Consider the following 14,028-nt stretch of genomic DNA (forward strand, 5'->3'; position numbering starts at 1 on the left):
CCTGCTTGGGACCTGGGTCAAATTTAGTAGGATCTCCTTCAATGCCCATAGGTATTGGATGGCGGGGATCCAAACTCTTTGACCCCCTCATAAGTTAACTACTATTAATACTATAACCCGGCTATTTAGGACTGTATCCCTGCTGACTCAGACTACTTAGCCGAGGGTAACGTCACCGCCGAAAGCGGGGCCTACCACAATTTGCATTAATAACTTAATTCATTATCTTTCAATAATCCGACCCTTTAGGATTGTATCCTTGCTGACTCAAACTACTGGGTTGAGGGTAACGTCGCCTTCAAAAGAGGGGCCTACTACAATAACTAAGATAATCTCTTAAACAAGTGCAAAAGTGCAAAAATAATCAAAGGTTATACTAATACACGTGTCGGATCCAAGTGATTCGTCTTGTCTATCTGTTTTTATTTTATTTTATTTTTCAGCATTTAGTTAATTTTTATTTTTCTTAGTTTAAAACATTTTTCTCACTTTTTGATTTGATTAGACGTTGAGGATAAACCAGTATTAAAAGCTCTTGTGTCCTTGGACGACCTCGGTATCTTACCAACACTATACTACGTCCACGATGGGTGCACTTGCCCATATGTGTGTTTAGTGTTAGTAAATATCGTGTTTTATAAATTTAAAACTTGGCTAAAAGTGTAAAAAGGGGCTTAAATACTCATCAAAAATATATTACACTACACACGCATCAACAATGGTAAACAAAATTTATCAAACACTGGTCAAAAGGTAATATTACCTTCATCTTTTACTGGAGGTGCTCGGTTCATGCAACAAAACTACCTCGATGCTATGGCGTTATGTAAGTGGTTTGGATACCCAGATTTTTTCATAACCATTACATGCAATCCAAAATGGCCTGAAGTTTCAAGATTTCTTAAAGATACATCCATTAAAGCAGAAGACAGGCCTGATATTATATGTCGATTGTTCAAGATGAAGCTGGATTCAATGATTAAGGATATAAAGGATAATAAATTTTTTGGTGAAATCAATGCTGGTATAAAATTTTTCTTAGTTTTCTACTTCATGTACAGTTTTTATTATTATTTATATCTAATTTTATTTAGTATATTACCTACACATCATTTTTATTTTGTAGTTGTTTATACCGTTGAATTTCAAAAACGTGGCCTACCGCATGCACACATTTGTTTATTCATGAAGGTGGATCACAAACTTCCCACTGTAGATCATATTGATCCTTTTGTTTCTGCCGAAATTCCGGATAAATCTGAAGATCCTCAGTTGCATTATCTTGTGTCTGAGTATATGATTCATGGTCCTTGTGGTGCTGCTAATCTGAGCTGTCCTTGCATGGTTGACAACAAATGTTCAAAACGATTTCCCAAAAAATTTTCGGATCATACAATTATTGACTCAAGCGGTTTTCCTGTATATCGAAGGCGAGATTCTGGTCACACTGTTATGAAAAAAGGTGTTCAATTAGACAACCGAAGCGTCGTCCCTTACAACAAAGGTCTATTAAAAAGATACCAAGCACACATTAATGTTGAATGGTGTAACCAGGCTGGTTCGATAAAGTATCTTTTTAAGTACATTAACAAAGGACCTGACCGTGCTACGGCTGTTTTGTATACTGATTCAACCGGTACTAGCAATCAGAAAATAAATGATGAGATCAAACAATACTACGATTGTAGATACATATCAGCCTGTGAAGCGTCTTGGAGAATTTTTGCAAACGAAGTTCATTATAGATATCCTGCTGTAATGAGGCTACCTTTTCATTTACCTGGTCAACACAATGTAGTATACGGTGAAGATGATGATATTGAAGATGTCTTGAACAAACCAACTGTTGCTTCATTTATTTTTTTGCAATGGATGCGTTTAAATGAACGTGATGAAGAAGCACGTAAACTGAGTTATGTGGAGTTCCCAACCAAGTATGTTTGGAACTTAAAAGATAGACGTTGGCAAGTGCGGAAAAGGTATAAACTGTTGGTAGAGTTCATTCTGTTTCGATTGCTTCAGGAGAACCTTACTATTTAAGGATTCTCCTAAATAAAGTTAGAGGTCCTAAATCATTTGAAGAGATTCGAACAGTGAACGGACAAGTATTTCCCACATTTAAAGATGCATGTTATGCTATGGGTCTTTTAGATGATGACAACGAATATGTTGAAGCCATTAAGGAAGCAAGTTTTGAAGCTCATTGTCGGTATTTAAGATCATTATTTGCGACATTGCTTTTAACAAATACGCTATCAAGACCTGAATTCGTGTGGGAAAAAACTTGGCACTTACTAGTAGACGATATTCTATTCAAGCGTCGTAAAGACACACATAGCCCTGGTAAGTTAGTATTTTATTTTCATATCAAGTACTTATTTTTTTTTCTTTATATATTTTGATTCATCATATGTTTAATTTTATTTTATACTTTTTGTAGATCTAATTATTCATGAACATCATTTGAAGAATCTAATTTTGGTGGAAATTGAGAATTATTTAATTTCCAATGGGTCTACATTAAGTAAATTTTCTACGATGCCCTTTCCAGACGATGATTCGCTACGTCAAGGTACTAATCGTCTAATCAATGAGGAATTATCGCATGACACACATGAGTTGAAAAGTGAGTTTACTCTATTGAAAGAATCTTTAACTGAAGAGCAGTTAAACGTTTTTAACCAAATTGTGAATGCAGTCGAATGCTAGAATGGAGGGTTGTTTTTTGTATATGGTTACGGTGGGACAGGGAAGACTTTTTTGTGGAAGACCTTGGCTGCTGCAATCAGATCTAAAGGTCAGATAGTGTTGAACGTTGCTTCAAGTGGTATTGCTTCATTATTGTTATCTAGAGGACGGACAGCACATTCTAGATTTAAAATTCCCATAAACTTGACAGAAGATTCCATGTGCTTCATTAAGCCGAACGATGATGTTGCTAATCTTTTAAAAGAGTCAAATTTGATTATATGGGATGAAGCCCCTATGGTGCACAAACATGCGTTTGAGGCACTAGATCGAACAATGAAAGACATTCTGTCGTCTTCTACGAATAACTCTTCTGAGCTACCATTTGGAAGTAAAGTTATTGTGTTTGGTGGTGACTTTAGACAAATACTACCCGTTATTCCAAATGGTACGAGGCAGCAGATTGTTAATTCATCTTTGAGTTCTTCATATCTATGGTCTGAATGCAAGGTTTTAAAGTTAATAAAAAACATGAGGTTGAGAATTGGAGCTGAGTCATCTAACAGTGATTCCATTCAGAAGTTTGCAAAATGGCTACTTGATATTGGTGAAGGAAACATTGGTTCAGAAAACGATGGTGAAGCGTTTATAGAGTTACCCGATGATTTAGTAATTACCGACTCAGATGATCCAATTCAAAGTTTAATTGACTTTGTTTATCCTTCAATTTTACATCAGTATAAAAATCCTGGATTCTTTTCAGAGAGAGCAATTTTAGCACCAAGGAATGAAGTAGTTCATGAGATTAATAATCGATTACTTTCATTATTTCCAGGTGAAGAAAAAGAGTATTTGAGCTGTGACAGTATATGTCAAACAGAACAAGTTCTTGATTCTTTTCAACAAGGTCTATACTCTCCTGACAATTTAAATGCTCTTAAAATTTCCGGTTTACCTAACCATAGGTTGGTTCTTAAAGTTGGTGTTCCTGTGATGCTTCTTCGAAACATTGATCAACAAAACGGACTATGTAATGGTACTAGACTTCAAGTAACCTTTCTTGGTAAACGAGTAATTGAAGCGGAAGTGATATCTGGCGGAAATATCGGCACAAGAGTTTTTATTCCAAGAATTAGTATGGTTCCTTCAGACAAAAAGATACCTTTTCAATTTCAAAGAAGGCAATTTCCGTTAACAGTTTGTTTTGCTATGACAATTAACAAGAGTCAAGGACAGTCGCTATCTAGAGTTGGTTTATACTTAAAAGATCCTGTATTTACTCACGGTCAATTGTATGTGGCGTTATCCAGAGTCAAGAGCAGGCAAGGTGTTAAAATTTTATCATTTGATTGCGATGGTAAACCTACAGCGAAGACATCTAATGTAGTGTACAAGGAGATTTTTCATAACTTATAATTTAATAATGTATTTCATTTTCATATATTTGATATTTTTATTTTATTTTTTTGGTTTTTCCACTTGAAGTGTAATAGTGTTGTTTGTCAACAAGGTGAATAAAGTCAAAACTACTGTATTAAGTTTCAAAAAATTTATTATGTCTTATGTATTTTTATAAATTTATTCATTATTGTTAATATCATTATTAAGTCATCAATTACCAAATAAACTTTTTTAAATTATTGGATGCTAATATATAGGTTCATTCTATCCAAGAGTAAAGATTATTAATGAAGAAATATTGCTTTAAAAGAATAAATTTTTAGGAGTTCATATTGATAGTGAACAAAATATTATAAATGATTTCTAATTATATAAGATACCAACGTTTTTATATTAGCAAAAATATGGTAATTGTAGAAAATAAATGATGAGATGAAACAATACTACGATTAAAAAAGATACCAACATTTCTATATTAGCAAAAACATGTTAATGTCTACTTTCACGTCCCAAAAAAAAAAAGAAAGATCCAAACATGTAATTTTAACAAAATAGAGTCATAATTTCATCTATCCAAACACTTAGAGCATTATGGTTACTTTTTAACTGTTAACCTTCATTAACGGCATCCACTTTGGTTAAGATCAGTACATTTCCTTCACATAAAAATCTGAAATGCATTTTGTCACCGAATCGAATGCCATTATCCTGCATGAACATCGGCCACCCTTCGATAGCATACCTTACACCATTTCCATTCTTTTGCCGCCTAAGATTCATGTCTATTGTTTCTCCATTCATGTTTGTCACTTTTATCTCATAGACTTTATTTTTCAATCCTGCGATTCTTACAACATTTGCAGGCATTCTCTGTATAACAAAAAAAGAATTTTCTAAGTAAAATATCCTTATTGATGTTATATTATTTGTTAATGTCATTGAGTATTAAAAAAAATCATACCATTCGATTTTCTCCCTTCATTGTGAACTCATAACAAACAGTTTTGTCAACATCTTTTATCCTTGCAACACGTTTTTGTTCCACATCCAATGTCTTCAATGCATTTAGTTATATATTTAATCCCTAATTTTAAGTAATATATATATCACTAAATAGAATAATGTATGCTATACGTACCAATCGGCTACGAGTTTTCCGTTCAACTGTTGATACGTCTTGCATTTCCACTTCTGTTCCCTCTATCGGCTTTTTTTTGTTGTCCTGGTTACAATACTCGGCAATCTGTTTTCTTTTTTTTTAAGCTTTTGAGACAATGAACAACTTCAATTAATAATAGCCAACAATAATTAAATAAATATATGTACATATATGAATGAAAAGACTTATCTATTATTATGTTTAAAATAAGTACATCTTCTTTTTTTGTTTCTTTTGCCTCTTTTTTCTTCATAATGTTCGGGCCTTCTTTTGAAATTTCTTTTTCACCTTCATCCATCTATGTATTATAATTAATAAAATATATCAACTATTAGTATATTGTATTTAAATATGTATAAAGTAGTCGTTATTACCTCAGCTATTTCTTGATCTTTTGAATCATTTTCTTGACTGAAGTTCTGTTATTCAATCAAATACAAAAAATAATTACATTTTTATAAAGTTTGTTATAAGTTAGTTCAAAATACTTACGAAGTCAACGCTTTTGTAATATGAGTCCCTAGGTATTTCCAGCAAAGAGTCTTCTTCACTTTCTTCTTTGTTGTTACGCGCTATTTCAACTCCTTTCCGATAAATTTTCAACTCAAATGTGACGCTGTCCATCTTCATCAACAAGAGTATATCATCGTCTTCGATTCCAAGATCATGAAATAGCTTTGGACAACCTTTTGTAAGAACATAATTATCGTTGATTCTTTCGGTCTCAACTTTCCAAATCTTGCCTTCTGCATATATGTTATAATAATCGTTCACTGGCGAGTAAGTGTAACATGTTGTTACATAATCATCCGGAATCACCTGAAAATTTTTGGTAACAATTATTGTAAATCTATAATAGAATAAATATATATTCAAACATGTTAGTATGCTTACTATAATATTTAAACTTCCGTAACGGTTTACCGTCACAAAAGATTCACCACATATGTTTTGGATGAAACAATCGATTTCCATGTTTTGGTCTTCCATTACCCTTAAGCGCAATAACGTGCTATTTGGCAACTGAAGGTCCCTTACCACATTACTCCATCCGTCAGTTATAACGCATTCACCACTTACACTTCTCAATGAAACTGGCCAACTTTTCCCACTTATATGATGTATCATTATTGTTTTTCTTTGCCAATAAACTCCATATATGTTCTTAACGAAGTCAATTGGTACCACCTGAGTGTTAAATTATGTTGTAAATGTTAGTGAATAGAAATATATAAACTTATTTGTAACCATTGTAGCATACCAGTTTTAACGATGAAGTCTTTTCTAACGAAGCGACACATGATCTACTCATTTTTATATACCTGTAATATAACAACATCTATTAGAAACATTTACTATTGAAATTTAAGTCATTCGTATATTTTGACAATAATATGAGAACTACCTATTAACCAATATTAGACAAACTGATGTTATTAATTTGCTTTTAAAGGGAGTATTATTTCATTATTATATTGTTTACAAGAAAAGAAATATTCGTTTTATTCAATAAATTTACACTTTGATACATGTTTTTTATAGCTACCTTAAACTATTACTATACTGTACTTCATAAGCACAGAAAAAAAAATTCAACAAAAATAATATAATTTTATTTCACTATAGGTGAATCAAAATTGACTAAATCATAAAGTTAATTCGATGTTCATAACTGAATCAATCTTCCAAATCAATATATTATCGAATAAAAACCTAATTTCATAAGAGTATGAACAAAATCTATCAAATAAGACACAAAATCAAGCCAGAATTCTATATTTACAAACACATGCAATACATGTAATCCATTTTTTATATGCATAACATACTAAATCTAAACTGTTGAAATATCTAAACACCAATTTTCACGTTTATGTATTGATTAATCGCCGAAAACAAACTTCGCATACCTTATTTGTAGTTCTAAAGACATTTTTTACATAGTAAATCAAAAAATACATACCTGTAGAAGTGATCTGAAGTGTTGCCGGAAAATTACCTTTACCAAATCTTCAACCGGCGTTTTCTAGATTTCTTGAAGAATGTGAGTTTAGGTCTGCTCAATGTTAGGGTAAGTATATGTGAAATGATGGTATGATTGTGATAGACAATATAATAGTTAACTATTTCTTTTTTATTATAAAACTTGTATAAGGTTAATTTACATTTATTATTATTTTACTTTTAGTTATCCAATATTTAAACTGTTCTTACTAAAAAAATGAAATATGGTTTTTGTATAACTCCATTTATAAATGTCAATGATTTATGGTTTTTGTATAATTCAAATGTATTTAAACATATGTCTAATTAAAGTTAATATTTTTATGTTACTAGATATTAGGTTTGTTGTACAAGCATATTTAAATAAAGTCATCCGAAATTTTTATTATATGAATGGAAACTATTTTGTCTTTAAATTTAATTGTTATTTAAGGAATTTTCTAATCAAAAAAATCCTTAATTTTACATTTGAAAATTTTCCAAATTTATGTTAAGAACTTTGAAATAAGTTATAATTCAAACGAATTCTGTTAATGATATTTTTTTATAAATAATAAATAGAGGTAACCTAATTATTAAAACTAAATTATTCAACTAACAACTATTTAAAATATAAAAATCATATATTTATATTATTAATTCAATCGATTTCTACAATACATTCTTAAAATATAGTATCCTTTATTCAATCTAACTATTTAACATATTTATATTTTTAATTCAATCTAATTTTGTAGACAATATTTTCATTCATTTTAAATTTTAATGCATTATATCCGGAATTATATTATACATTCTTAAAATAGAATATCCTTATTAACATTATAGAGCTTTACCTTACATTGCAATTACAAATACAGAAAAGCGAAATTGGTTAGATTATTTGTGTTTAGATAACAGGTACTTTACACTAACTCTGATTTTGTGCTTTGTTTTCATGTTTATTTAGGTTTTGATGATTAAGTTGCCATTGATCTTCATACGATTCAATTTTGGATTATTATATGTTTTGTACATGATTCATCCAACTTTGTTGCACTTCCAAAATTGCATTACATAATTCTCATCAAAAGTTTTTTATGAATTTTTTTGTAGGATGCAACGTCTTGAATTTGAAATGTTTGCTAACGAAATCCTATCAAGGCTACCAACAAAGTATGTTGCTCGATTAAGATGTGTTTCTAACAATGGCGTTATGAACTGTGGTCACATTTGTTTGCGATTATACACTATCGCCGTATGGCTAATAACCCTTATCGTAAGGTTATCATGTTTACCAACTCATCAATTGATATTCATAACTTGATTGGAGGAAAGTTAGACATTTCTTCAGGGAAGAGTATTTCCTTCCTCGTTGACACCCATCTTTCCAATCTAATCATTCTTGCTTCTCAGTATGGTATTTTACTGATGTGCATTCAGTGGCGTCCGAACGAATTGATTCTTTGGAATCCAACAACTAACAAATTTTCTAATTTGTGTGATAAGAAACCTAAAAATTTTTTTGATTTAAGAGAAGATGCAGTTGGGATTTATATGGATTCATCTAACGATCTAAAAATATTACTTCTCCAACGTCGTAAGGATGATGTTATACCGCGTGTGTATTCTCGGAACACACGTGAATGGAAAACTTTAACTTTCTTGAAAGGAGCGGATTACGCTTCAACTTTATATTGGTGGTCTTCCGGAACTTTATGCAATAATGTTTTATATTTTCCATCTCCACACTATTGGACGCCTGCTAAAAGTTATACCATTGCTTTTGATGTCGAATCTGAAACTTTTTATAAGGTTTCGATACCCCAATCTACTGATCTTTTTGGTCGCCAAAGGAGTTTTCTCAACATCCGCAACACACTTCATATGTTTATTGTTGTAGAGACCCCTAAAACAATCGTGAAGCTATATAAATTTGAAGATGAAATATGGTCAGAAGTGTCGTCGTTTAGAAGCGGAAAGTTATTTTATTCAGTTGATTCATGGCGTAACAAATTAGCTGAGAACAAAGGTGACACTTGGACTGTTAACATCGACCGGGGTGGTATTATCGAGATACAAATTGGAATGAAGGACTCTTAATACTTACGAGACGCAGAGAAATTTCAGGGAATATACAATGTAGCATCGTTTGAAGAGACCGTTGTCTCACCTATTTAGTATTAATAAGTTGTTTCAGCATTAAGAATAATTATGATCTTTTGAATTTTGTTATATTGTTATTACTTTTCTATTGTATCCCGCAGCAAAAAAAAAATTAATTTAAATTAATACGTTTATTTGTCCTTAAAGATAGAGCGACCCGTGGGTACCACGGGTTATAACCTAGTATATATATATATATTTCATACAAGTCTTAAAAATATTATTTTTAAGAAATATAATTCCGGAAAGTAATAAAAATCAAAGTATTGATTTTTGGTAAATAATACAAAATACACAAGTATTTACATAAAATACAAGTATACTTTCCTAAGAATACTTGTACAAAAATAATATTGAAAATATTATTTCACAAAATACTTATATTTATTTTTGGGAAAATAATATAAGTATCATACATGAAAAGTTAAAAATATAAATTATTTTTAACACTTATTACCTTGAGAAAGACTTTATAAATGAATATATAATTGAGAAGGAAAATATATATTTACAAATAAACAATATATACTCAACGGGCAAGTCCCGACAAACAAGGGCACGACCCTCACTAAGAATGAACGTACAAAGAACATATACATAAACTAAAGATGGTGACTTGTACTTGTGTGATACAAGTCTAGTGACTAACATTAATAGAACAAGTATTGTTCACGACGCTACGAAACCAACCGGTGAAGTTTGTGATGCAGGATACGCAAAGTTATGAGTTCATGACCCTACTTTTAAACTTTTACTTGTTTTCTAAACTTGGGGAAAATACATGTGCTATGGCATGTTGAATACAAAAACTAAGGGATGATACTATAGATCATGTGACGTATAGGGTGCCATAAGCACCATTAATCAGTTACATACCAAGACCGCAGATCAAAAGGTTAGATCTAATGGGTTTAAGGCAACCACACTCTTGGCCACTCTTTTACCAAGCAGTGCTTTTGTGTCTCTAGTCGTGAATCGACAAGTAAAAATGCCTATGGTTTGGATGCTTCCTATGTCGTTACATATGTTAGTGGCCTCGCGAACCATTAGCGATCTTGTATTCCTTATTTTTACAGAAGTACTTATTTCATACAATTACATACCATGTTTTCTACAACAAATGCTTAAATGTTTTACACAGAACTGCATGAATTCACACCAACATTATGTTGACGATTTTCCAAAACTTACATGTATTTCAGGTAACTAAAGTGGATGTACACATGGTCTCACTCTTGCTCCTGGATGTCGCTAATGTTTTAGTCATGTCGTGTCAAGACTCCTTTGCCTATTTTGTGGGATTTGGTTATTATATTCCATCCCATGTGGTGATATAAGAACCAAAACCTTGATGTCTATCTTTTAAATAAAGTTGTAAACTTTTCAGACAATATGTTATCTTGTGATGTAAACACTTAACTTATGTTATGTTTTTAATTATGTAATGTTAATGGCATTTGGAGTTATTTTACGAGCATGTAGTATGTTTACCATTTGTATGCAATGAGAACCTATCAGGATCACACCTCGTGCTTCCGCCTTAGAAAAGGGTGTGACACATTCCACCAAGAACAACTCAGATTGATGTGCGTAAGTGTGTATATATTTTTAGATGTTTATTTAAGCCCTTTTTACACTTTTAGCCAAGTTTTAAATTTATAAAACACGATATTTACTAACACTAAACACACATATGGGCAAGTGCACCCATCGTGGACGTAGTATAGTGTTGGTAAGATACCGAGGTCGTCCAAGGACACAAGAGCTTTTAATACCGGTTTATCCTCAACGTCTAATCAAATCAAAAAGTTAGAAAAATATTATAAACTAAGAAAAATAAAAACTAACTAAATGCTGAAAAATAAAATAAAATAAAAAAAACAGATAGACAAGATGAATCACTTGGATCCGACTCGTGTATTAGTATAACCTTTGATTATTTTCGCACTTTTGCACTTGTTTAAGAGATTATCTTAGTTATTGTAGTAGGCCCCTCTTTTGAAGGTGACGTTACCCTCAACCCAGTAGTTTGAGTCAGCAAGGATACAATCCTAAAGGGTCGGATTATTGAAAGATAATGAATTAAGTTATTAATGCAAATTATGGTAGGCCCCGTTTTCGGCGGTGACGTTACCCTCGACTAAGTAGTCTGAGTCAGCAGGGATACAGTCCTAAATAGCCGGGTTATAGTATTAATAGTAGTTAGCTTATGAGGGGGTCAAAGAGTTTGGATCCCCGCCATCCAATACCCATGGGCATTGAAGGCGGTCCTATTAAATTTGACCCAGGTCCCAAGCAGGACCTCTAAACGCTGAACAAGGGCAAGACCTTTACCAAACCGTTCCCTTAACCCCCGACCGGGTAGCCAACATACCTCCATATAGACCGTGGAGATATGAATGGTGAAAATCTTTTATTTTATATAGACAGTAAAATAATGCCAAGACACCACGGACAAACGATAAGGAAAGATCACCTTCAACATAAGTAACTAGTTATTAAAGTCATTAATACAAAACCAAATAAAAAGTGCAAAAGATTAAAAATAAAAAGTATTATACTAAACACTTGTCTTCACCAAGTGATGTAAGAGACTTAGGCAAACATGGCCTTGATTGTCAAGAACTCTTACGATCAATCTTGGATCCCGAGACGACTCACACACTCTATGATGGACAATGGATGATGGTGGTGGATGATGGTGTTATGGTGGTGATGGGTGGTGGATGAAGTGTGAGAGAGGTGGTGTGCCAAGGGATGAGAGAGAATGGAACCAAGCTCCTCTATTTATAGGCTGAACAGAACGCTGGACACGGCCCCGTGTCCGCTGGACACGGCCCCGTGCCCGTCTGACATTCTCTCTCTTCATTAATTGTAATTGCGAATTACAATTAATGCGCCTGCTGTACTTTCAACACGCCCCCGTGTCCGCTGGGCACGGCCCCGTGGTGAGCAATGGAAGCTTCTACTGGTTTGTCTTTTCTGCTGCTTCCTGGGCACGCCCCCGTGTTCACTGGACACGGGGCGTGTTCAGACTCTGTTCTCTTCTTCTTTGTCTTGGGAGGTGCCGTTGAGGGTCCGGGCAGTTTACTTTTGTTCCTTTTCTTGTATTTATGATAGAATTAGGGGTCTTTTTGCTTCTTTTGTGATTTTGAGCCCATTTCATCCTGAAAATACAAAAGGAAGACAAAAACACTCTTTTTCCAACATTAGTACTCAAAAAGGGTTAGTTTTATGCCTTAATTGATGTGTTTTATATGTTGCATTTTACACACATCAAATACCCCCACACTTGAACTTTTGCTTGTCCTCAAGCAAAACTCTTTTAATGTGGCTTACACTCCCAAATGGAATAGGTAGAAGAGAAGTTTTTTTTTTTTTTTTAACTTGTCCTAGAGTGTCGGGAATCCAAGGTTTGTATAGGTTCTATTTTTATTTTATTTACAATCTTATTCGTCATGGTTTATTTTGAACTTTTCATAAGATAAACTACTTAATTGGGCATAGCATGCCTTATTAAAATTCCATTTATATACAAGTTCACATACCTCACGGGAGATCACTCAATCACTCGGCCGAAGGTGTATATTTAAGTGAATCGCTCGAGAGCGGCACGGATTTACATTCTCCATATGCTTGCCAAGCGATCAATCCTCCTCCTTTTTAACTTTTTACCTTTGTAAATATCAAGAGGTCTTTTGGGGTGAAGGCTTGGGTTTAAAGGTGGGTGGTTGGTTAGTGGTTAGTAAAAAGGGCGAAAATCGTAACAAGTGTCGGTTTTCGTGAAATACCTTATTTTTGGTGACATTTATTTTTGAAGTATTTCTCCAAACAAGCTTTTTGTAGCTTATGTTTGTTTTTTACTTCATCAATTTTTTTTTTTTTTTTTTTTTTTTTGATCACCTTAAATGGTATGTTTATGAAGAACCGAGTTTGTTACTAAAATAAAGGTAAAAAAAATGAAAAAGGTTTTTGGTGGGTAAAAAAAAATTTGTTTTGGGGGTAATGAAATGAAAGGTTTAGGCTCAAAGGGGTTTTCTAGGGGGATTTTTGGGTAGGTAAAAAAAATGAAAAATAATGGTTTTGAAAGAAAAATAGTTAGTCCTAATGCCTCCATCATTTACTTACTTGGGTTTAAGTTGGTAAGGACCGGGAATGTATCGTCGTGGCAAGTTCTAGATTTGTAAAGACCGAGCGGCTATTCACACAAGAAACGAAAAATGAGCATTTAATCTAAATATGTGTATTTTTATGCTCAATAAAGGCTCAAAACTCACTTTTTGTGGGAATGGTTTTTTTAATGTGATCAAGCATATATAATCGAATTTTAGCTAGACTTGTTATACCGGTTCATAATTTTCTTATGTTAGTTCTTTTTATCATGACGCTATCGGTTGTAAGTTTGTAAAAATATAACCCTTTTATAATTTGTTATTCCCAACTTAAACTAAGACAAGTAAATAATAAAAATGAAAAAGTTTTTGAAAAAAAAAAAAAAAATTTGGAGTGTTTAGCGGTTCCAATAGAGTTTTGTGTAAGGCTTGTTTTAGGATTTTGCAAAATTCCAAGGTTTTAGCATCCCCCCCACACTTAAATTACACATTGTCCTCAATGTGTCCAAAAATAGAGTT

General features: G+C 32.7%; 1 protein-coding gene across 1 annotated transcript; it reads left to right on the forward strand.

Annotated features, from left to right (window-relative positions):
* Positions 1-816: 816 nt before the first annotated feature.
* Positions 817-4,104, forward strand: LOC110919150. The gene is made up of 5 exons (XM_022163430.1): positions 817-1,024; positions 1,127-1,903; positions 2,023-2,343; positions 2,441-2,572; positions 2,750-4,104. The coding sequence occupies exons 1-5, from the start codon at positions 817-819 to the stop codon at positions 4,102-4,104; spliced, it is 2,793 nt and encodes a 930-aa protein (XP_022019122.1).
* The last annotated feature ends 9,924 nt before the right edge of the window (positions 4,105-14,028 follow it).

Source organism: Helianthus annuus, chromosome 16 (genome assembly GCF_002127325.2).
Source record: "Helianthus annuus cultivar XRQ/B chromosome 16, HanXRQr2.0-SUNRISE, whole genome shotgun sequence".
Lineage (NCBI taxonomy): Eukaryota > Viridiplantae > Streptophyta > Magnoliopsida > Asterales > Asteraceae > Helianthus > Helianthus annuus.